The 26133-nt window shown below is 45.5% G+C and overlaps 1 protein-coding gene across 3 annotated transcripts in view; it reads right to left on the reverse strand.

The window, feature by feature from the left end:
* The window catches only part of LOC308281894 (LIM and calponin homology domains-containing protein 1-like), an 82320-nt gene extending 57893 nt beyond the window's left edge, over window positions 1-24427 (reverse strand). For all 3 annotated transcript variants that reach the window (XM_080722235.1, XM_080722236.1, XM_080722234.1), the window contains exons 1-2: window positions 24247-24427; window positions 23805-24011 (exon numbers count right to left, since the gene is read on the reverse strand). In XM_080722235.1, coding sequence (XP_080578361.1) covers window positions 23805-23963 — 159 coding nt within the window. In that variant the 5' untranslated portion in view covers window positions 23964-24011; window positions 24247-24427. The remainder of the gene's footprint in view (window positions 1-23804; window positions 24012-24246) is intronic.
* Window positions 24428-26133: the final 1706 nt, after the last annotated feature.

Below are 26133 nucleotides of genomic sequence, written 5' to 3' on the forward strand. Positions count from 1 at the left end.
GTAGTTTGTTGATTAGTTTTGATGCAGTAATGTTTTTTTTTCCTTCTCTCTTTTTTTTGTGTTGAGGTACATATTTAAAGTGTTAAAAGTCTTTAAATTGCCACTTCACTGTCATCTGGGGACCCCCCCAAAATCATGTGGGGGGGGGGGGGGGGGGACCCCTCGGGGGTCCCGACCCACTTGTGTTACAACTGTACTTGGACCACTTTTCCTTACTCTCTACACCAGGTGTTTTCAATGGTGCCGTGATGGCAGTCCAGGGGTGCCGGGAGATAATTTGATAATATTTGGAATTTATTTGGACACTTGGAAAAATATTTAGTATCAATTTAAACTTGAAGTACAAAGTTATTTTCAGTCAGTTCTGACCAAAATGGCTCTCAATGTTTTCCTCGCAACATAATCACTAAAATATCGTCACTGTCGGGCAGAAACCTCGTATCTCCAAGTTTCAAATGTGTACGTCTTTTGGTAAAGCAAAGCCCTGCTTCATCATACAAGACTGTAACACAAAACTAGTGAAAACAGCCGATCTACCGGTACAAGCACACAACGCCTCGCGAGTGTGCTTGTAGATCTGCTGTTTTCACTAGTTTAGTACATTTTATAGATGACAAATACAAAACGAACGGTTTTGGACATACACGGTCTCCACCCGACAACGTCGATGCGCTATAAATATAAGGTGCTGGGAGTGAAAATGTATAATGTAGGGGTGCCTCGTATTCAAAAAATATTCATGGGGTGCCCTGAGACAAAAAAGTGTGGGAACCCCTGCTCTACACCAAACCAATTCAACACAAGCTCACAATGCGTCGCATTGTGAGCTTTTTTTTCTTCCACACCCCAAGAGTTATGGACGTTTGGGGTTCAAGAGTGGTTTGAAGCAGTGTGAAAACAGCCTATTGTCTCTCCCTCCTTACGTAAGAGTTGGACAGATGTTTCCTATCTCCAGTACATCACCCTCTTTTCATCCTCAGACTGTTTCTCACACACGCACGCACGCACACACACAAAAGACGGGGGCGCGCGCACGCACACACACACACGCAGCTCCCTACACTGGCACGCACAGCCTTTCTCAGGCCCTCTGAAACATTTACAGCACAGTCATGCATAATTTACTGTCCTCACACACTCTGCTGCAGAGGATGCAGAACGGGACCGTTGTGTGTGTGTGTGTGTGTGTGTGTGTGTGTGTGTGTGTGTGTGTGTGTGTGTGTGCGTGCGTGTGCGTGCGTGCTCGTGTGTGAGACAGCAATGAAATAGAGGGAGACGTACGGTGAAAGGGCAAAGGGACAGCTGATTAGTGGATGTACATGCACGCGCACGCACGCACACACACACACACACACGCGCGCACGCGGGCGCACACACACATCAATTCCTGCTGCATGTGTAAAGTTCACGGTGGGATAAATGGAACAGCGTCAGGGCTTTGCGATGGTTGTGCGAGGACAAGGGGAATGTGTGTGCGCGTGTGCGTAAATAAATATGCACTTGTCGGTGGGACTACACCAAGCCGTTTCGCGCGCGTCAGTGCGTATGCGTGCGTATGCGGGGCGCGCGCGCGTATGTGCGTTTTGGATAGATCCAATGTATATCAATTCACCCGGCTACACCAGGCGTACGGATAGCGCGAACCACGGATACGCATTCCCTAAAAATAGGATCGGTTCTATTTTTTAAGCACGCCTATGCGTTTTGTACATAGACTATCTGGTCTTCCTCACATATACTCCCTCCTTGGTGTAGCCTGGAGCGTTTACGCATACGCGAGCCTCTTCACGGACAGTACGCGCGTATGTGCACATTTTTTGGTGTAGTCCCACCGACAGTGTCTGCGCGCGAGCCTGCGTGCGTGCGCGGGCGAGAGAGCGTTGTTAAAGTGAGCATTCATGTGTGTTGCATTATGAAAAAAACAGAGCCAAATGCCTTGAGGGTATTTCAGCGCCAGCCGCCTGTAACTGGACCTGAACCCTCCACTCCCCCCCTCCCCCCTCCGACGTGGACCGCTCCGTTCTGTCTGGATGAATGGCAGCGGCAGATACCATTAAAGCCCCGAGGTGGTACTAGGGTGGGGGGACAGGCAGAGAGAGAGAGAGAGAGAGGAGAGGAGAGGGAGAAGTAGGCCAGCTATAGTCAGGCACATGCACACGTAGACATCAAAGGGGGCTTGAGCCCCTGCCCTTTTATCCGTCTGTATAAAGTGCCCTCTCTCCAGACCATGAATGCAGTTTTTACTATGGTGAAAGAAATGCAAATGCCCCTCTTTCCATGCCATACCTGAAGGCAGCATTCAAGAGAATGTCCTTGTTCAAACTCTCCTGAACTTGAATGCAGCATCTTATGTTGAAAGAATTGCCCTCATTGTCCAGAAATCCACACCACATCTCCAGTATCGCCTTTTTTAAGCTTAATTTAGTGTGTTATGAAGCACCGAAAATAGCTAACCTCAAAGCTCACAACACGTCGCAGCGCGGCGCGTTGTGAGCTCTGCTATTTTCAATATTGTCACCACAAATTTCAGCCCCTGCCTCTCTAACATTCTCTGCACGTCCCTGGCTATAGTAGTGTACCAGAGGACCCTTCCTTTCATGTCGACGGCCGTGGAAAAGAAGGGAAGGAGAGTGAAAGGCCGGAGAAGGGGGAGAGAGGGGGAGGAGTAGGGGAGGAGGGGTGGAGGGGGGTTGTAAAGCGTGGCGGCGACACCGCCAGGGGTGAGGGGCACGCTTCCCGCCGAGACCACCCACCGTGCTACAGCTCGTCATGTGCCATAATGATACCTGTAGCACGGTAGGCTCCGGAGGGACCCCCAGGGGTCCTTGAGGGGGGCGTTCCAGGGAGTCCCCCCCAGCAAAATGACTTCGTATATAGCATCAAAATCAGTTGAACCACTTTAAATCTATGTCATTTACATTGGCTATATTGGGAAATGAGCTGAAGCTCAGCCACGTAGCATGTAGAATGTATAGGAGTTGGGGCGTTCAGGTTAGTTTGACTTGGTTTCACAGATAAACACTGTGAACATTTCAACCGGATTTAGGCCTATCACAATTATTACATAATCGTCGAATCGCAATTATTTGACATAATCGCAATTATTTGACATAATTGCAATTATTTTGTCAGAATCGCCATAGTCATTTCCATGTTGAAAAATGTTCATATATTTGCAAGCATTTTCAAAAAAGCTCACAACGCGTCTCATTGTCATTTCTTTGTATATTTAGGTTATGTGTCATATCTGCCATGTGCAACTTCAAAGCCCAAAAGCCAAACAGAAATGTACCGTAATTGTCAACAACAAAAACACAATGAAAACAGTTCTACTGACAGATTTATTATTTATGTATTGGGGCTGGTGCCAGCAAAAAGCAGCTTACCTTTTCGATGTTATAGAAAATTATCTATTGATAATTTTCAAACTAATTATTTTTTTACAATGGACCCTCATATGTGTACTTGAGCCAAGCTGGCGGCAGAGGGCAGCCTTATGCAAAGATTAATGTGAATTGGGCCGCTCCGCTTGCCATACATTCAGAGCATAGAAATGCATTTTCTAGATCAGATCCACAGAAAACAGCCAGGAAGTGATTTGGGACTCCATTATTGTTTACGGGCGGTGGATTTTTGAGAGCAGCGTTACGGGAGATGTTTTTACTGTACACGGCGGCGCGACCCCTCATCAGCTTACAGTCATCGGACACGGTAAAAGAACGAGCCGTATTGGCAGCGAGCTGGGTTCAAAATTGGGGCGAACAGGAACGTCCGAAGCGGTAAAATAGTTAATTATTTGAGTGACAATTAATAGTCAGGTAAAAAATGTCATAATCGTGACAGCCCTAACCCAGATTTAGCTGGGTGGAATGTTGGTGTTGCTGGGTAGGACACATAACAGCTTCCATTCTCTCTTCCAACATGACGGGCGGTGTGTCATCACGGTCCTCTCTCCTCCACATTGAGCTGGCATGCTGTTATGTCTCTGAAACCACACCACTAAAATAGTTGACCTCAGGCATTCTCTTAAATGCCTTTTGTGCATTTGCTCCGCATGTGTTTTGGGCCTCAAGACCGAGCAGTATAAGACGGTGGGTGGTGGTGGCCGAGACACTGGAGAAATCTGCTTCAATGTGTGATACAGAACAGTGGTTCTTAACCCATTCAGAACGGGTACACAGTATTGTGTATCATTATTTTATGCTTTAACTATTGAAAAATAGCAGATATACAAGCTCACAGCGCGGCACCGAGTGCCGCGCTGCGAGCCACCCAGGGACCACCCAGAAGCAAAATTTGAGTTACAAACGTTCGCTTTGAAAATTACATATGTTCAATGATTTGCACACATTTTCAATTTAAAAAAAATATATATATATCAGATCTACAAGCTTGCAGCCTTCAGGTAAGGCATGGAAAGAGGGCTTTTGCATTTCTTTCACCATAGTGAAAACTGCATTCATAGTCTGGAGAGGACACTTTTTAAAAGTCGGATAAAAGTCAGGGGCTCGAGCCGCCTTTCATGTCTATGTGTGCACGTGCCTGACGTTGGGTTAAGAGAAGAGAGAAGGGAGGGGGAGAGAGAGAGAGAGAGAGAGTCGTAATCCTGGATTAATCCTACCTAGATTAATCAGGATCTGTGTAATTAACCAGAGTGATCGGACGTCAGACACCATCACACACGTATATATCACCTCCTCCTCAGCTGATATTATTATCAAACGGGTCCACTTGGTTTCATCTGTACATTAGTTATAGGAGTCCTTGAAAATGAAAATGGGTTGAGAACCACTGGCGTAGCTATTATCAAGACACTACTTTGTGTTAGCAGGGTAATACGAGGTCTGCGATGATGCGAACGAGGAAACTTTGCCGTCAGCAAATCTGTGTGAGTGTGATCATTATTTCACCTTCTGTTGTACTGCGTCCGACACCTGGAGGATCACACCCTCTCTCTCACCCCCCCCCCCCCCCCCCCCCACTCTCTCTTTTAACTCTGTCTTTCTTCATGTCTCTCTCTCTCTCTCTCTCTCTCTGTCTCTCTCTCCATCTCTATCATGCACATACAGCTGGCTGTCTGGGACCATTGCGCTTAATCTCCTTCGGACAGCTGCGACATCTGGCACACAAACACACACACTGTGTGTGCGTGTGTGCATGCGTGTGTGCGTGTGTGTGTGTGTGTGTGTGTGTGTGTGTGTGTGTGTGTGTGTGTGTGTGTGTGTGTGTGTGTGTGTGTGTGTGTGTGTGCACATCGTGATTCGTGCTCAACGTGCATGCATATACTGTATAAACACATGTAACACGCACACTCGCGCGCGCACACACACACACACACACACACACACACACACACACACACACACACACACACACACACACACACACACACACACACACACTAATACTCTCTCACACAGATAATTCCCTGTCTGTCTGTCTGTCTGTCTGTCTGTCTGTCTGTCTGTCTGTCTGTCTGTCTGCTGCAATATCAAAGGGCTCCTAAGTCGATGTGGAAAAAACGAAAACAAAAAGATGACTCCAATGGATGTCATGTCTGGCAAACACAGCTAAAATGAACACTGAGGATCTCTGGTGACCCATTACACCAAACCTGGTGACCTCACCGTAGGCCTGTGACTCCAGTGCCTTCCACTCTCAGCCAGCATCAGGAGCAGAAATGCCACCCAAAACCGCAACCGCCGAACACAGATGTCGGCGAATGTTGGTGTAACACATATAGTGCACACAGCACCAATACTGTAGCACATTATCTGGGGTCATTTAATGAGCTGTATATGAATGTGCTTTGGCTTGATCAGAAAGACATAAATGACAAATATGTCAATTGGAGTACATTTCAAAGGAGTCTTATTGGCATGCGAAAGCACATGTCAAAACATAATAAAAACAGTTCAAGAAACAGCATTGTGGAAACAGTAGAGCTCTGGCAAGGGTATAAAGCTTTTTGAAACAAATAGCAGAAATCTTTCAAGATCTATCAAGTCACTTTTGGGACAATTAGCAACATTTTCCCCAAAACTAACCAGTAAGACACCCTAAGGGCAAGAAACACATGGACACGTGCACGCATCCGCCTGGGTGACAGCAGACTTGGCATCTGATTAACTTTGACCACAAAGATGCACAGACAGAATGTGGCCAAAATGTGGCCATATTTTTCCAAACATGGAGATGACTGTCGTCTGACATCATAGATGTTTGACGTCAAAAAGACCATTATGTGACATGAGTGTGTCATGAGGTTGGCTTAATATTGACATCAGGGATCTCCATAGTCCATATATGGGCATAAAAGGGACAAGGACGGAATTCAATTGCAACATCATTGTGATGTCAGAACAGGTCAGCTACCGTATATCCTTCTGCTGAGCTGGGATGAGGTGTCACGCACTGTGACACACACACAGGATCTGGGGGATTTTATAGTAAATGCGACCTACGGGTAGTGGCTCCATTTATGGGGCTCTTAAGTCTGACATCATTTTGTAGGTGGAGGAGAACTTCTTTGTGCCAAATGGCCCCAGCGCCCGTGAATCTCTTTACTATAAGCTCATTTTTCTTCTCTTTCTTGTTGACAGGAAAGTGGTAGAATTATACTATTTAGTCGTTATTTTTGTCTCAGATCTGTTGAAAAGGCGAGGGACACAGCACTACCCATATTGACAATGAATCTGCCTTGGGGGTCTGACAACAAAATGATGTCCCAGCTTAAAAGCCCCATATGTACAGAGGGTTAGGGGGAAACACCAATTAGTTAGCAGTCCTTAGGGTGGTTGTATTACATTGGCAACCTTATTTTGAGAACAACAGTTCAAAAATCTTGCTGCTGTGTTCGCACATTGTCGTATTTCTGCAGTAGGTATGGGAGTTTTTTTGTTGTCGTTGGCCATGATGTACGCTATCTGTGGGAACTTGGAGGAAGTGTGTGTCTGTCACATTCTCTTCCATTCCCAGGCTATTGTCCCCAGTCTGCCCCTGCTGGCCTGTGTATGCGACGTCTGGATGATGACCTGGAATTCAGGGCTGTACACCATTGTGACCGTCGTGTTTGTGGTGATGACGCCATGCCACACTGCTGTCCATTGTGTTCACTGTCCAACGTTTTGTCTCCATAGTTTTGTCTCCATATTACACTATGGCAGTGCTCATTTAGTCGACTAGTACAGTCGTTCTCAACCCCCAAAATAATCATATTTGAACTGGGAGTCTGGGACCCCTGCTCTATACACTTATACCGTATGTTGGTTTGTTTACTGTTTAGTGAGAAAACAATCTTTCACATTAAGCTAATCATCTGGGGACCCCCCAAAATAATTTGGGGACCCCAGTAGAGGACTAGTAGATCGGCTATTTGTGAAACCGAGCTGTAGTGTATTATGGAAACAAATCCAGAACTGAAATACGTTTGACGGCACGGCATTGGTTTTTATGTAGTAAAAAAAAGCCACATAATGATGTAAATATAATGCTTCATTATATCCCTTCCCCCATTGCACTTTGACTTTTCACACGCACGCACGCACGCACGCACGCACGCACGCACGCACGCACGCACGCACGCACGCACACACACACACCCTGCCATCATCACATCAGCCAGACGGAGAGAGGTCCGGCGTGACTCCAGGTGGAGATGTGCGCTCCACTGAGCACACTCTTCTAGTTTACAATGCGTGTGCCTAGTTAGGCTTTTAAAAATAAACACGCCGTTTGAAAAAGAACGCACATGTACAATTAATGGAGTGGAGGGAGGCTCCCGATGGCTTCCTCATGCCTCTCATACAGTATGTTCTAAATCTAAACTTACTAGAGCGCATAGAAATCAGTGCAATACGCATAAGTGATTAGAGGTAAGTAGCACTTTGGTCTGCTGTCAGCCAGCACTCCACCTGTACCCTATAGTTTCCCTATTCTGCGAAAATAAAAGATCTATACTATAGCAGCCATAATGAAACAAAATTGGGAATAGTGAGGAAGATATTATATTATGGTATTATGATTGATTATATGTGACCTTATTTACAGTACATTGATTATATAGGCCTGATAGCTATTGTTTTGGTAAAGCCTATCTTATTAAGGTTTAGCTCGTCCTTGAGGCAGGGACAGTATGACTGTGATCTCTGACTTGTTCCTCTTGGCAGAACTACCGTACCACTGACATGAGTGTTATTGTACTTCTCCCCATGATATTATTATGCACATAAAGCACAACCATCACCACATAGAATATTGTCTGGTCTCCTAGTTGCCTCATCGATTAATGATTGATCCAGAATTCCACATTATTATTCTACTAATAATGAAGGCTTCCATTCTGGTCAAACAGAATCAAGATGCCCATGATATTGTTCATGTTGGCTCACTGGAAAGACTCATACAGTAGAGCCTATTATCATAACAGTCGAATATTTGGCCAAGTTCTCTACGAGATCCGTTGTAAGCTTGTAGATCTGCAATTGTCAGCAAAGCGATTTCAGTGTAGTGGAGAAAAAAGGGAGTGGACCAAGTACAGTACAGAGCCCTGGGGAACCCCGGTCAGCTATATAAGGCTTTAGTGGTTAACTAACCTTTGTGGTAAAGCATCTTATATCTGGAAGTAGTTTCTCAATGGATATCATGTTCCAAAGTTGAGAGCACTTCATGGAGAAAGCTGGTCTGCAGTCTGCTACTCTGCAGTCACAGTATTTGCATCTAGCATCTATCTGAATAGTCAACGAGCAAGAAGTGCAGACGCAGAGGTTGTTTTTTCAGACTGCGACGGAAGATGAGCAGTGAAAGTGCAGTCCTGACCGACGGAGCGAGATCATCATTCCACACCTGAATTACACAGGAGACACAGGACAAGCTAAGCCTACATGGAGAGGACCAGACATCAAAGGGGCCTTCCCTTTTATCCGTCTGTAAAAAGTGCCCTATCAAGACAGTGACGATTTAAGAATCCCCGGGCTCTGGCGCTTCTCCAAATCAAAGGGCCCCCCCCGCCGCCGCCGCCCGACCCGAACCAACCGTCCGTCCGTCCGTCCGACCGACACCCCCCCGTGCGGGAGGAGTAGGCCTACACGTGCGCGTGGGGCAGTACTAATAAACAATAATAGGCACGTCCTTAGGCTCCCTGCATGTTGGGAGAAAGTGTGACCTCTCACACTCATCGATTCGTATCGTAACGCACTTGGCCAGAGAGAGAGAGAGGGGGGGAGAGAAAGGGAGAGAGAGAGCATGAACCATAATGAGAGAGAGAGAGAGAGAGAGAGAGAGAGAGAGAGAGAGAGAGAGAGAGAGAGAGTGTGCGTGCATAACGCTCACTGTGACTCTCCATTAGACGTCTTCATAGAAATAACGATGCGATTTTTTTATTTATTTTTTATTTATTTACACAGGGCCTTCCAGGTGGCGGGCCCTGGCGCTTAAGCACAGGTTAGTCCAATGGTTAGTCCGGCCCTTTGCAAGAGCATGAATGCAGTTTTTTACTATGGTGAAAGAAATGCAAACGCCCTCTTTCCATGCCATACCTGAAGGCAGCATTCAAAAGTTAGTTCAGTGTGGTATCAAGTACTGAAAATAGCCGACCTCCAAGCTCACACCGCGTCGCAGTGTGAACTTGGAGGTCTGCTATTTTCAAGATTTTCACCAAAAGGCCCTTTTAGAAATGTCAGCCCTTGCCTCTCTAAAATTCTCTGCACGTCCCTGGAGAAGAACATTATACCATCACACATTGCACCCATTTACCACAACATGGACGATCATTCAACTTAACTTGATGAATTATTCAATTCAATTCAATTCAATTCAATTCAATTCAATTCAATTCCTTTGTTGTTATTGGAGGTGAAAATACATTTTATTTGCAACTCCCAGGTCAATGCACTATAAGTAAATGAAAACAAACTAAACGTATACACAAGAATAACTTAGTTATAGGCATGCATAGCCATTTCAAATGATGATACTAAAAGTATTGTAGCCAAAGCAGCACAGCTATGTACGAAGCATACTATGAACAGTATGTACAGGATTAAGTTGGCCAACCTACCCCAACATACTGTACATCATGCACGCATGTTACAGTCTGTACGTAAACAGAGCATTAGGAGAGCAAATCTAATCACACACAGAATAAACAGACTGAACGTTCAAACCCTTCTTCAACAGCAGGAATTGAAAACACTGATTATTTCCAGCTTTCAATTCAACAACACAGAAAAATAAATGAATATTTCCACAACACAGTGCTGCCTGCTGACGTATTACTGTTGTTTACCAAGCTATAAGTACCATTGTTTCCTGTTGAGATTGGCATATTTCCTGGGGCAAGCTGCCCAGATCACACATGTCACACAGGTCTTCTAATTTTTCTCTCAAAAAGCACCTGCAATGTAGCGCATTTGAAACTACATTGCAGTCCACATCATGGGGTGATCACTGCTTGCCTCCTGTGAATTGTTTTATTTTTATTTTTGTTTATTTGCTGTTTGTTTCGTTGCTGAGTGAGGTCAGCAGACACAATGAAGTGAGCGAGATGAAAAAACCTGGGTGAAATGTGCCAATCTCAACAGGAAGGAAAGATTGGTATATGATCACAGTCAACCAACTAGTATGTCTACTGTATGACCTCAATAAACCAACAACATGGTCTGAATGTATTAAATCCACAACAACCTGTGCATATCAAGGCTTATAGACAAATGCAAAAATGATAACCTAGAAACATATAGCCCAAACAGGCTTACATCCAGGGACGTGCTGGGCCCCTGATTCAGCCCGGGAAAAAGAGTTGGAGAGGCCCTCATTGCGCGCTATAGAGAGAGATCTCTCTCTAAGCCAGTGGGCCAATTACATGAATTAGGCCCATATTTCGTTGTTGTCGGGTGGAAACCTTGTATGTCCAAAACCGTTTGTTTTGTATTTATCATTAAAAAAATGATTTAAACTAGTGAAAACAGCCGATCTACAAGCACACAACGCCTCGCGGTGCGAGGCGTTGTGTGCTTGTTGATCTGCTGTTTTCACTACTTTTGTGCAAACAGTTAAATTTTTACTTTTGTGCAAACATTTTTTCCTAATGGCCCGGCCTGGACCGGCCGAGAATGAAGCGGCCGTTCGGGAGTGGTCCCGCTTTTCCCAATGGCCAGCACGTCCCTGCTTACATCACTGATCATCTCATAATCTCTAAACTCTGACATGTCTTCTATCTCCAGGCACAACAACATGCCAACTATGCATCATGACCTGAGGCTGACACGACACGTACTGTAGGCAACCAGCCAACAACCAACAAATCAAAGGGGCAAGACAGCGTTTTCAAACAAATCCTCACTTTTTTTGCTTTTGTTTAACGTACTAAGTGAACACAAGTACATCTTTTTTGAGGGGGGCCCAGATTTTATCAAGTTAACATAAACACATTTCATTTTGAAGGGGGGAAACTCGGGGGCCCCTGCGAATGCGGGCCCCTGGGCTCTAGCCCAGGCAATCCTGTGCATGAACCACTCATGGATATGAATGCTGTGTGCAGGGGCGTCACAAGGGCTAGGAAAGTGGTACTGAGTTACTAGGGCCCAAGGTGGAGGGGCCCTAATAACTTTATCTATTGAAAAATAGCAGATATACAAGCTCACAGCGCGGCACCGAGTGCCGCGCTGCGAGCTTGTAGATCTGCTATTTTTGAAAAGTTGTGAAAATATATATATATGTATTTTCTAAGCGAACATTTCTAACTCAAATTTTGCTTCTGGGGGTCTCTGGAACTAAATATTTTGAGATCGGGGTCCGTGGCCAAATACATATCATCTTGGGGGACATAGGTTTCTTGCACACATTTTCACGATTTTTCAAAAATAGCAGATATACAAGCTCGCAGCGCGGCACTCGGTGCCGCGCTGTGAGCTTGTATATCTGCTATTTTTCAATAGTTAACATTCATGGGGGGCCCGCAGTGAATCCTTGTACCCAGGGCCCAGAATTTGGTGTGACACCCCTGGCTGTGTGGCAGTGGTTCACAAAGTTTGGTCTGGGGACAAAACATCAATGACAAAATACATACGGAAAGGGGACACAACAATACACAAGTGCACAGATAGTAGTTAATCCAATCTCACAGTCAATGCTGTTTCAGAGCCTCGTTGAACAGGAACAAAGGATTTTTTTAAACCTGATATAGTGCCATTTAGGTTCACTGTACCTTCTGCCAGAGGGCAGAAGTTGAGAAGTACAAATTCTCCATGTAAAACATGGGTAGCATCAATAACTACACTGCTCAAAAAAATAAAGGGAACGCATAATCATTGCAATGTAACTCCAAGTCAATCACACTTTTGGGATATCAACCTGGCCAGTTAGGAAGCAACACTGATTATGAATCAGTTTCATCTGCTGTTGTGCAAATGGAAAAGACAACAGGTGAAAATGAGGCAATTTGCAAGACAACCCCTAAAAAAGGAATGGTTTTGCAGGTGGTGGCCACAGACCATTTGCCTGTCCTCATCCTTTCTGGCAGATTTTTGGTTAGTTTGGGATTTTGCCAGTGCCCTGACCACTAGAGGTAGCATGAGGCGGTATCTGCAACCCACAGAAGTTGCTCAGGTAGTGCTGCTCATCCAGGATGGCACATCAATGCGCACTGTGGCAAGAAGGTTTGCTGTGTCTCCCAGCACAGTGTCCAGAGCATGGAGGCGATACCAGAAGACAGGCCAGTACACCAGGAGACGTGGAGGGGGCCGTAGGAGGACAACAACCCAGCCGCAGGACCGCTATCTGGTCCTTTGTGCAAGGAGGAGGAGCACTGCCAGAGCCCTACAAAACGACCTTCAGCAGGCCACTAATGTTAATGTTTCTGCTCAAACTGTGAGAAACAGACTCCATGATGGTGGTATGAGGGCCCGACGTCCACAAGTGGGGCCTGTGCTCACAGCCCAACACCGTGCAGCCCGATTGACATTTGCCAGAGAACACATAGACTGGCAGGTCTATGTTGGGTTTTTTGGGTGTTCCCTTTATTTTTTTGAGCAGTGTATTTTTTTAGCCTGTCTCCTTAGTGTCTCCTGCTCATAAATAGACTGCAGAGAGGGGAGTTGTCTTACCCCTATGGTCTTCCCTGCAGTCTGCACCAATCTGAACAATTTGGACCTCAGTTGCACTGAGAGACTACCAAACCAAACTGTGATGCCAAATCTGACCAAGACTGCTCAGTAGAACACTAACAGAAACTTTTGGTCAACACTATGAACCCTCAGACGGCAGAGGAAGTACAGTCTTTGCTGTAGTTTACTACAGAGACTGTCCACATGTCTATTCCAAATTAATGAGTTATTATTATCAATACAAATGCCCAAATGTGAACGGTCACAGCTTGTCTGTATTCTGTATCTCTGTCTATAACGCCTGGCACTGTGGTTCTATGGGTTTGTCGCTGTGACATCATGCTCTGATGTCACTGTGATGGAATCTTTTTATTTTTCATTTTATTTTATATATATTGAAGAAATATGATACATGTACAAAATATTAATCAAACACATAATGGGTTTGCCCATATATGGAGTTCCCTGATGTCATCAATATTAATCCCATATCTAACAGGACTTATATGGGAATGCCCATATATGGAGGCCACATCGGCCACATACCACACTAACAAAATCCATATATGGCCAAGACAGATGGCCAAGACAGCCCATATCTGTGTGGCCGGTTCTACAGACAGGGATCTCCACATCATGCCCTTGTATGATGTCAGATGTCATAGGACTTTCACATAACGAATAACTGAGTAAGCATGTTTGGGCTCTCACAGCATATCTCCATAATACAGTACATGGATCTCCATATATGGGTACCAGGGGTCTCCATATAGGGATAACTGGTCCGGTATACATAACTGGCCAGATGGCCAAGAATTGGCGCGACCGTCGCATGTCGCCCTGATGCGTCTTACTAGTATATTATGAATGTATTTTAATACTATATTAGTTGTAGAAATATTTGTAAGAATAATAGTAATAATAATAAGTAGTGACACAGCGAGGAAACTATGTGTGTGGTTGGAGACAGAGATTCTAATCCAGTCTTGTGTCCTTTATAAACACATGGTGTGTGTGTGTGTGTGTGTGTGTGTGTGTGTGTGTGTGTGTGTGTGTGTGTGTGTGTGTGTGTGTGTGTGTGTGTGTGTAGTCGGTGTGTGCCAGGCTTTATTTCCTGCTCCGGTCACCCGGTGAGAGACGTCCCCATTGGTCGACTGCCTGGAAGCTGGAGACGGTGACACCTGATAGGCTAGGGGGGCATGTGTTGTGTTCCCATGGAGACCAATGTCACCCAAGCTGGGCGTGTCCCAAGAATCTGGTGTGCCATGTCATTCTGAACTGTACATAGATGACCCGTGCACAGCTGCTGTTTGGTCACACAAATGTTACACACACACATGCGCACGGGCACACGCATGTCTCAGGGGCTGTCACGATTATGACATTTTACATGACGATTAATTGTCACTGAAATAATTGTGTATTTGTTGTTGACAATTACATTTCTGTTTGGCTTTTAGGCTTTTAAGTTGCACATGGCAATTATGACACATAACTTAAATGTACAAATGAATTGACATATATGACAACTTTATACTTAAAAAAATAACATTGATAGTGGAAATAGCAGATCTACAAGTTCACAACGCGTCGCCATATGTATGCATATGGAGTATGCATGCACGCACGCACGCACACACACACACACACACACACACACACACACACACACACACACACACACACACACACACACACACACACACACACACACACACACACACGTTTTTTTTTACTATTCTTCAGAGGACATCAACATTCTGTGCCATTCTAGAAATGGGGAGAGAGATGGGGAGTGACTCGCAGCAACGGTCATCGGGATCGGGATTTGAACCTGCGACATGCTGTCAGCCTGTCATTGCAGCCATAGAGTGCCTGGACCACCGCACCGGCGACCCGGGCCTTGTGTAATTTTTTTATGCCATTTTAACCCCAACCCTAAAGTCAGAGTTATATTGTGCACTTGTGTCTGTCACACACCGAAAAAGCTCACGTACGCGTCACAGCGCGATGTTTGGCGCGCGACACCTGTGTGCAACTAAGTATAAATCAGGCGTAACATTTAACTACAACCCCTGACGTGATAATTGTATTCTTAGGATGAGCGGGGGAAGACACAGCTTCTGATTGGCTGAAACAAAGGTAGGGAGCACTCGGCTGTGTAAACACAGTAACCCATAAATGCCTAATTTTAACTCTAACCCCAACCTGAATCTTTTTCCTAACTGTACGCCTAACTGTAAAAACATTGCTCTTGTGATGACTCGGAACTATGGGTTCATTTCGCCCTCACAACTAACTATATATTACACACACACACACACACACACACACACACACACACACACACACACACACACACACACACACACACACACGCACACACACACACAAAATGTGGCATCCACAGACACACCCACAGACAAATGCAGAGTGGAGTATAGTATCATGAACACACACACAGGTGGCATGGTTGACGCTGAGTCCTCCCCACCTGTGAGAGCGTATGATATAAATATACCTCCTGGAAATAGTACTGGTCAGTCTGAGCACCCTGGAAATAACCAGAGAATTAGTAAGCTGGAGGACAGCATAGGTGGGGGGGGGAGAGGGAAAACACAGACTAGGATACTAGGCTACTGAGTTCACCATAGCAGTGAGAAAGCAACAGCGTACAAGCCATTTTCAACATACAAGCCGATGCCCGACACTTAGAGCTAGTAGCCCACAATAAGGCTGAGAGTGCTCTTGGCACAAGCATTTCATTGTTTGTCTGTACTTGTATGGATACGCATTTGACTAATAAACCGAACCTGAACCTGAACCTGAACCTGACAGCTGGGTGCCGCGTCACGCCACGGGTGCCGCGTCACGGGACGGTGATGTTTGAAGAAGCCATCTTTGCTGGGGTGAAGTGTCAATGACGAAATGTTTCTGCCATTTCCACTTACATCCCAAAGCCTTTATTTTCTTTCATATTATGCTTGCTCATCGCTCCCACACACGGATGCACGTTTGATGATTGAACATTTATTTTGATTGAACTCGTGTTTGTTAGCGGGAGAGTGTTTTCAGCTGGTGATTCAGTCCGAGTGTATCAAAGGGTGCGTTCGTAAATGCGCACCGGGTGTGGTTAGGGTTAGGAGTTATGGTTAGGTTTAGGCATAGTTTTACTGAGGTTAAGGTTAGGGTTAGGATTAGGGTTGGGTTTAGGCACTCACTACACTGAGCACACACCCGGTGCGCATTTCCGAACGAAGCACCCTTTGATACACTCGGACTGAAACACCAGCAGAAAACACCATCCCGTTTGTTAACAGTACAGCGTGCAGTACAGTATGTAGGCCAACAGTCAAAAAAAGCTCTGCTAAAAGGATAACACAAAAAGTATCAGGGGGCTTGTTTGCATTGTGGTCCGTTGTGCTGATGATTACATGATCAGTAAATGATGTCAACGACCGCGTTGAGCAGCACATCAAATGCAACACGGCTACAGTGTAGCAGCTGACCATGCTTGGTCGTTTTGTAGCTTTTGTCACTGCCTAGTGCTAGAGCTAGACGTTAGAGTCTCCTGTTCTCACTAGTGGGGCTAGGAATAGGATTCTAAGTTACATACTGTATATAGACACAATAGTATCACATTATAGAGGAAAGCCCATGGGGTCACCAAAAACAGTAGTGTTCAGCTTACAATCTGCCAAACAGTTTATGAAATATTTTGACCTGAGATTGGCGAGGTCATGGGGTCACTCAGATCTAGCCTAGCTCAGCTATACCATCATCCACCCATGTTAAAACAAGGAGGGGATAGATACTGCAGTTAGTTAGCTAGCTAGCTGCATTAGTCTCTAGGCTGGTTATACCAGGCTAACTCAGATCACCAGGGTTGATGCATGTGTGTATAAACGTATCAGATTAAGTTCTCTTTTCAGCACTTTTACTTGACATTCTCAAACAAGAGTACCACTTCTTTCATCTAAACCGCCGGTTACATAGCTCAACGTGTGGCGATGTGACGTGTAGGGAGCTTGTAGATCTGCTAGTTTTGCTGTCTTTGAAATGTATAAAGTAGGGCTTAAACGGTTAAACCAGCTCACAGTACCAGCTCACACAATGCGCTGACCACATCAGTGTGATAGAATGGTTTGAATGTGACTCAAGACCCACCTACTATAATAGTGACACAATGTAACCCATGCCTACTACACCCTGTTTCTGTTTCTCTTCACCGTAGGCCTACTGTATACTGCTGAAGCAGGAATTTATTAAAATATGTTTCTTAGACACAGGATAAAGAGATGAGTGTTTCCCTCTTCCCTTCTGGGTAGAGAGATTAAAATAGTATATTAATTCAGTGATTATCACCATTTATTCATTTCAAGGACCCCCAGTTTGGTGTGCATTTGGCCACCGACCCCCATTTTTAGATTTTTATCTCTGGGACTCGAATCTATCTGTGTGTCTGTGTGATTGTGCAGGGCGTTGCTGAGAAATAACACTCGTGCTCAGCATATACCCTGGGTAAATAAAGTTCAGAAAGGTTTTAAAAAATATACACACTGTAAAGTCCTAGCGTTACTGACGTGCAAGGGTCCATTTGATTCTTAACTATCAATCATTTAACCGAGGACCCCCTGAACTCCCTCAAGGACCCCTGGGGGTCCCTGCACCCTCCATTGAGAACATTCATTCACATCCAGCCATCATATACCGGTATATTCAAAACAATTGACAAACACACGGGAACACATCTGTGTCATAGATTTTAACCACTTTAACCATTATTGTATGTTTTAACTATTAAAAGATAGCAGATATACAAGCTCACAGCACAGTACCGAGTGCCACACTGCATGCTTGTAGATCTGCCTTTTTTTATCGAGAAAATGTGTGAACGTTTTTGAATACAGTATAGGCCTACGGTATTTTTAAAGCGAACAGTTGTAAATCTTTCTTTCTCCTGGAACAAAATATTTTGAGATGCAGGTCCACGGTCAAATACACTATAATTTGCAGGGGTAGCGGGGTTTGAGTGATCAGACTGAGAAGGTTTTTCATTTGTCCGTCACCTTGGCGATGACCCGCGTCCATGGCATGATTAAATGTGCTCTGTATTTACTGTCTGTCTCTCTGAGTCTTCTTATTGCTGACCGAGAGGAGCTCTGTCGTCGGGCGGACATCTGTGTTTTTTAATTAAAGCTGGAAGCTGTACTTCACACCCTCATCAACGTGGCCCGGAATGGAATCCCAGCGCAGCTCTCTCTCTCTCTCTCTCTCTCTCTCCCTCCCCTGTGTCTCCCACAGGGACGTGCTGGCCATTGGGAAAAGCGGGTTCATTCCTGGCCGGTCCAGGCCGGCCATTAGGAAAAAATTAAAAATAAAATGTCGGCCTTCGTTCCATTTTGGGGGCTGGGCGGCCAACAAAGTAAATCGTCACTGTCGGGCAGAAACCTTGTATCTCCAAGTTTCACATTTGTACATTTTTTTCGCAAAGCAAAGCCCTGCTTCATCTTACAAGGCCGTTGCACAAAAGTAGTGAAAACAGCAGATCTACAAGCACACAACGCCTCGCACCGCGAGGCGTTGTGTGCTTGTAGATCGGCTGTTTTCACTAGTTTAAATCATTTTTTAAATGATAAATACAAAACAAACGGTTTTGGACATACAAGGTTGACCCGACAACGACAAAATATAACTCATGTAATTGGCCCACTGGCTAGTCACTTGTCATGATCTGAAATGGCAAATCTTTGAGTAGCAGCAGTGCTATAGAGAGAGATCTCTCTCTATAGCGCGCAATGAGGGCCTCTCCAACTCTTTTTCCCGGGCTGAATCAGGGGCCCAGCACGTCCCTGCCTTCTGCTGCTTCCTTTACTCTCTATATCTGCTAAGCAGATCTTTTGTTGTCCTTCATAAGTTATGTCCTGTTGTCACATAACAGGAAGCACTGATGGTCTCTGGCTGTGGGTCATGATCCCACCCCCCTTTGTGAAATTGTCGACTTTGTTACTTTTAGAAAGGGGGGAAGATGTCTTATATAGGCTGCTGAATGCTGTAACCGTATGTATGCGCTGGGAAGTTTCATTTTTAGCATATCGTCGTTGTCGGGTGGAAACCTTGTATGTCCAAAACCGTTTGTTTTGCATTTATCTTTTCAAAAATGATTTAAACTAGTGAAAACAGCCGATCTACAAGCACACAACGCCTCGCACCGCGAGGCGTTGTGTGCTTGCAGATCGGCTGTTTTCACTACTTTGTGCAACGGCCTTGTATGGTGAAGCAGGGCTTTTACTTTGCGAAAAGATTTACAAATTTGAAACTTGGAGATACGAGGTTTCTTGCCCGACAGTGACGATATTCTTCATTGGAAAGTTGCTCCAGCTCCATATGGTGATCTAACTTTGAATCAGAAACAAACACAAGGAGGTGGTCTAGGGACAGTATGTATGTGCCCACGATATGGGTCACTTTGCACAGTAACAGCAGGCCTATAACTCCGAGCTGGGACACTGAGAGCTGGTACAGTATGTGAGTACAGTGCAGTGCGTGTGCGTGAGAGGGCGTGTAAGGGGAAGCAATTGATTGGTTCTACGTTAAGTCTGGCACATCAGAGCGATGGTGGGAGTGAGAGTACAGGAAGAACATGTCCCCGGGCAACCACTTAAGCCTCTGTAGCCTATAGGCCCTAGTAGTGGGTCTCAACCCTTTTCACCCAGGCTACGTGTATCTCTGGCCTGGGAGCCCCAATCTAACCCAAATGCAAAAGTAGTGTTTTAACTAGTACAGCAAAGAGCAGAGTACAGCAACGTACAATGGGCCTGGTCTACAAGATACACTACAACAGTGTTTCTCAAAGTGGATTCCAGGGACACTGTGGGTTCCTTTAGGGGGGTCTAAATTGACCCATACAAGTCTGTAACTCTGACAGTGTACAAATGGAACCAAATGGACCCTAACGGGTCCATTTGGTTCCATTTGTACACGGTCAGAGTTAAGGGGGAGACCTTGAGATTTGAAAGTTTGAGAAACACTGCACTACAACACCACAGAGACGCCCACGTACCTGTCAAACAGCTACTTCAGTCATTCCTTGTCATTGAAATCACTACACCGGAGGGAGCTCCACTAATCACGTTCAACCCAGATTTGGCTAAAAAAAAGGGCTTAAATTCGTTCTCATCCTGCAATGCCACAAAAATGTGGAACTCCCTAACAACAGACTTAAAGGAGTGTAACTCCGTTACCCTCCTTCAAAACCGCTCTAAAGGAGCACTTATACAGGTGACTGCAATTCGTAACTGGCCCCTGTGAAGAAGTAAAACTGTTTACATAATATTGTATATTTGTCTGTCATTAAATGTTTCGATGAATTGAGTACAAAGGACCCGATGGAAACAAGCCATAGAGCTTTCTTGGGTTTAAATCCTCTTAGCAGACCTGGTATTGAACTGTACTTTCCCGTGCTTTCTTTGCAAACTGCCAATAAAGTATTCAATCAATCAATCAACTCTGAGAGTAAATGGAATTACGACGTATAAGGGACCCTTTGGTTCTCAACTATCAATCATTTACTGTAGCAGGAGACCACCCTGGATCCCTCTCAGGGACCCCTGGGGGTCCCCAGCCAGACCCCACGTTGAGAACCACCGCCCTATGCCTGTATGCTTTGCCGTGCAATGAATGGCGAAAACAGCCGGTCTACAAGCTCACAACGTTGTAAAAGCTTGTTTATTTCCGTTAAACTTTGAAAAGTTTTGCCCAAAATAGGGGGATGCCAGGTTGAATGTGGTTAACTTGAGGAATTACTGAGAGGAGGGGGTTGGGGGGGTCTATAGCAGAGAAACAGAGAGGGGGTTGTGTAACTAAAGGAAGCCGGTAGGGGGGTAAACACATTTTTGGGGGTTTGGGCGATTATCAAGGCATCCTAGCTTTGTCATCCTCCTCCTGTTTTCCTCCATAATCTCTGTGAATGCTTTTCAGTCACTGTAGAACAGAGGCTGCCGAGGTCTCTTTCATGAACTGTCCCACACACACACACACACACACACACACACACACACACACACACACACACACACACACACACACACACACACACACACACACACACACACATGCATAGAGTGGACCCAAATTTAAAACAGAAAGAAATAGGGCATTGTGTGCAGGGCAGGCCTACTGGCATTGCAAAGACCCTGATTCACCGCATTGGACCGCACGCACACACGCACACACAAATTTCATTACTATACTTGTGAGGACGGGAAAATCCCAGTTGTCCTACGCCCAGTTGTCCTACGTCCCAGTTGTCCTACTGTGTCCCAGTTGTCCTACTGTAGCCAGTAGCTACACGTAGCCTACCCCCACCTCAGCATTCGTACAGCTACTCAAGTAGTGTACAGCTCTCGCCGAAAATTCGCCGTCCTACTGCTGTAATTATTGTCCACGACATTGCAAGCGGCGCGAAGGCCAGCGGACCTTGGTCCTGCTCTTCGTGCCCGAGCGCCGCAGGCGCGAGTGCCCGCTAAGAGCCGAGTTACGAAGCCGTGGTGAATGCAATCGTTATATTTATGCCCAGGACGTAAGGCCTGGGCAAGCGCACGATAAACGCATGAATGGGATGAAGATCGCTTGCTTTACAGTGACAGTCTGTTCGCGGACTAGCCCATACAGCCAGGCTACAGTAGGACAACTGGGACAAAGTAGGACAACTGGGACGTAGGACAACTGGGCGTAGGACAACTGGGACTAGCCTGTGAGGACGTCAACATTTTAGGAAGGTTATCTTATGCCAGTGGTTCTCAAAGTGGATTCCAGGGACTCTGTGGGTTCCTTTATGGGGGTCTAAATGGACCTTTACAAGTCTGTAACTCTGACAGTGTACAAATGGAACCAAATGGACCCTAACGGGTCCATTTGGTTCCATTTGTATACTGTCAGAGTTAAGGGGAGACCTTGAATTTTGAAAGTTTGAGAAACACTGTTTTATGCCATGCCAAAAATGCTATATATATATTTTTTCAGTGCACAGCAACTAAGTATTCTATAAATCAACTCTAACCCTTAAACCTTTGCTCTAAATTACTAATACTAAACCTTATATTCCCTAATATTAAGCCTAACTCTAAAATAAACATCTATTGGTCTTGTGAAGACAATGTCCTCACTATATATTTATCTATACTTGTTGGCCACCACACACACACACACACACACACACACACACACACACACACACACACACACACACACACACACACTGTAGCATGACATTGGGAGTCAGTGCATTGCTGATGATGACCAGCAAATGGAAACCAGGACAAGTAACAATGTGATCAACTCATGTCAGGATGTCGTGCGTGGGCTATAGTATAGCGCCGTCCCCGGTTTCGTCGCCATGGCGACCGGAATCCCCTCACGCCTGAAAGAAGCGGGGGGGCGTTTCTCTCTTGGCGTGAGGAAAAACCAAACAGGCATTTATTATTGTATTTCTATGGAGTCACAGAATCGGATAGGTCACCGATTTCACGTGGGTGCCACATTGGATGGATTCACAGTCACCAGTGCCAGCAAAGTGCCAAACTGATGGCACTCCCCCCCCCCCCCCCCCCCCCCCCCCACACACACACACACACACACACACACACACACACACACACACACTGTAAAAAGACAAACGGTCACAGGAGGACGCATTCCTTCCTTCCGCCCTTCCTCCTCTCCCTCTCTCTCTCTCTCTCTCTCTCTCCCTCTCTCTCTCTCCCTCTCTCTCTCTCTCTCTCTCTCTCTCTCTCGCTTCAAAGGGCATGTTGTGTCAGTCGGATGTAAAGTGTAAAAAAACAACAACAACATTGTAACGGAGGAGGAGAAATGGAACCAAATGAACCCCGGCCGGGGTCCATTTGGTTCCATGTTTGGTTAGCCTCATCAAATGAGGCTAATTACGCTAAATTAGGCTCACACACAGAAGCTGTTTACCGTGGAACTTCACAACAAGAAGAACACGCTTCTCTATTCCCCTCTACTTGCAAAACACAAGCGGTTGGTTTACCCCGCATTGTCCCGAGCAGACGCAGTAGACTCAGAGTAACCCGACACTGCAGCGATCCCCAACAGGTGATCGGCGCAATAATAATATAGCAACAATAATGGTGTGCATATCTTATCCCCTACTTTCCAGAGCGACACCACACCGTTCTGCAATAGCCAGGGGCCAGAGCCGTAGAGTAGCCATCATCATCAGTCATCATCACTAGGGCTGTCACGATTATGACATTTGACATGACGATTAGGCGCTCAAATAATTTGCGATTAACGATTTAATTGTGTATTTGTCGTTGACAATTACATTTCTGTTTGGCTTGCAGGCTTTGAAGTTGCACATGGCAATCATGACACATAACTTAAATAGGCTATAGGTACAAAGAAATTACTGACATATTTGACAATTTTACACTTAAAACATAACATTGATAATATAGCAGGTCTACATAGACCTACAAGCTCACAATGCGTCGCGACGCTTGTAGATCTATTTACACTACTTTTTGAAAGTGTTTGAAACTATAGGCCTATTCTCAGCATAGAAACGATTATGACGATTATGCAAAACTAATTGCGATTACCTCAAATAACTGCGAATGGACGATTATGTAATAACTGTGACAGCACTAATCATCACTAGGCTAATACTTGACTTACCTCGATCCATTTCTGTGCCTCCAGACAGGCGGGCTCGGGGTGGCTCACCACGCCGGCTTCTGGCGCTGCCGCTGCGGGCTCCTGGTCGCCTGGCTGCGGGCCGTTCGCTCCCACGTCGCGGTGCTCGTCTCCGCTGCTAGTGGCCATCGTCATCATCATGTGTGGTCAGCAACTCAGTCAGCAGCAGGGCCGTTCTGTTGTTAACAACTGTCACGGCGGGCACACACAATAAATGATGACCCGACGCCGAGAGATACGAGAAATATGAAGAGACTTGTGATGATGATCGATGATGATCATAAAAAAAAGGTCCCGTCCCGATGATGATGATGATGATGAGGATGCTTTGCTTTCCCCCCCGCGCGGCGGAGCGAAGCAGCAGCGGCTGCAACCACAATATTCCGCTATGTGTTATTATTATTATGAATATTATTCTTACTACCGTAAGATCGGCCGCTGTGCGCCGCAGATCTCCGTCTGTCGGGGTTGCTTTGCAGTCTAGTTCGGTGGGAGATCAGATGGAGACTGTACTGTTGTTCCCCCCTGCGACTCCCACACTCACTGCTGCCTGCCTGCCTGGTGCCTGGTGCTGCTGCTGCAGCCTGCAACTCGAACTGCACGCTAAAAATACCCTTTCTAAACGAAACACCGTCCTCCTGTCCTGTCCTGTCCTGTCCTGTCCTGACACTGACACACACACACACACACACACACACACACACACACACACACACACACACACACACACACACACACACACACACTCAACACACACACACACTCACTCACGCACGCGCACACACACATGGCCTGTGTGTGCAGCTGCGCGCGTTCGGAGGGGACACGGGAAATCGGGAATGCGCACACAGGAATCCGTCCTGGCTGGCTGCGGGTTAGGAGGCGGGGAGGCGGGGAGGAGGCGGGCGGGGGGGCTTTATTACAAGAAGTGTCCCGTTATTCTTATTCCTCCCACAGCTGAATTAGGAGGGCCCGTTCATAATTATGCTCCGTTAGTAGGCCTACGACGGTGTCGCTTGTCAATACGAACACAAAGCTGACAACCCGTCCTGAACACAGGTCTTATTATAGCCTACATCAGTGTTTCTCAAATGGGGTACGTAGAAGAGGTAGGCCTACTACAGGGGGTACTTGAGAGAAAATGGAAAGAAACATTTATTTCACTGTTAGGCTATGATAAAACATTGACAAATGTATGTGAATGTGCTGCTCTGTAAAGCTTTAAACCAAATAAACTACAATTTTTTTACTGTTACTGAATAAGCTACTTACTTTTATTTTCAACATATTGACATAAAAACTGGACTTAACCCTAACACTTGATGTCAGTAGGCCTATTTTCTAGTCAAAATGTTGTTGTTGATTAAAGGGGGTAGACCTACTTGTATTGTAGACTACATAGCCTACAACAGGGTTTTTGATAGATAGCCTTTAAGCTATCTTACAATATTAATAAGATATGTATTTTCTGCTATAGTGTATCAGTCTATCAACGACTTATTTTCTGCCTTTTATTTTGCTTCTCCACACTTTGGAACATGTGTGATGTCTAATCTTATTATAGCTTGTCATTTATGAGTGCCAGTGTCTTGATTGACCGCTTTATCTTGCATTCTGAGTCACAGCATGTGCTGTTTTTGTAGACCAGGGGTTCTCGACCTTTTCAGGCCGCGACCCCCCAAAAATAATCATACCTAGAACAGGGAACCTCCTACCCTGACAAGCACTGTAGGAGTTGAGGCATTACATTTAGTTTGACTCTGTTTGGTTCCACAGATAAATGTGAAAATAGCTGATCTATGTGAGCTTGTAGATCAGCTTTTATCACAATTATTTCAACTGACAATTTGACTAATGTTTGACCAGTTTTGATAGTATTTCTTTTTAAATTGAGCGGTGCTAGCCGCTCCAATACGTGACTTTATGTGTATGACCATGTGTATATATGCAGTGGTTTCCTTTGTATCAAATAGGCTACTGATATCGTACGGTATGTCCCTATCCGCATGTCCCTTTTCTGACTGGACAATATCATGATGAGCACATATCTACGGTATATCTATCATAATCATACTTTACTTAGCGTGCCACTCGAACCCACACTATTTCTTCAGGAACAGTATTTTCTAGTAGAGTCACGTGCAAAGTGAGCACTGCTTTTAGGTATTAAAAGTCCTTAAATTGTCACTCCACTGTCATGTGGGGACCCCTCCAAATCACGTGTCCAACCTGCAGGTTGAGACCTGGTGTAGACCAGGGGTTTTCACAGTGGGTGACGGGGCACCCTGGGGTGCCGCGACGGCAGTCCAGG

This window comes from Nannobrachium achirus, assembly GCF_963921795.1.
Source record: "Nannobrachium achirus genome assembly, chromosome: 3".
Lineage (NCBI taxonomy): Eukaryota > Metazoa > Chordata > Actinopteri > Myctophiformes > Myctophidae > Nannobrachium > Nannobrachium achirus.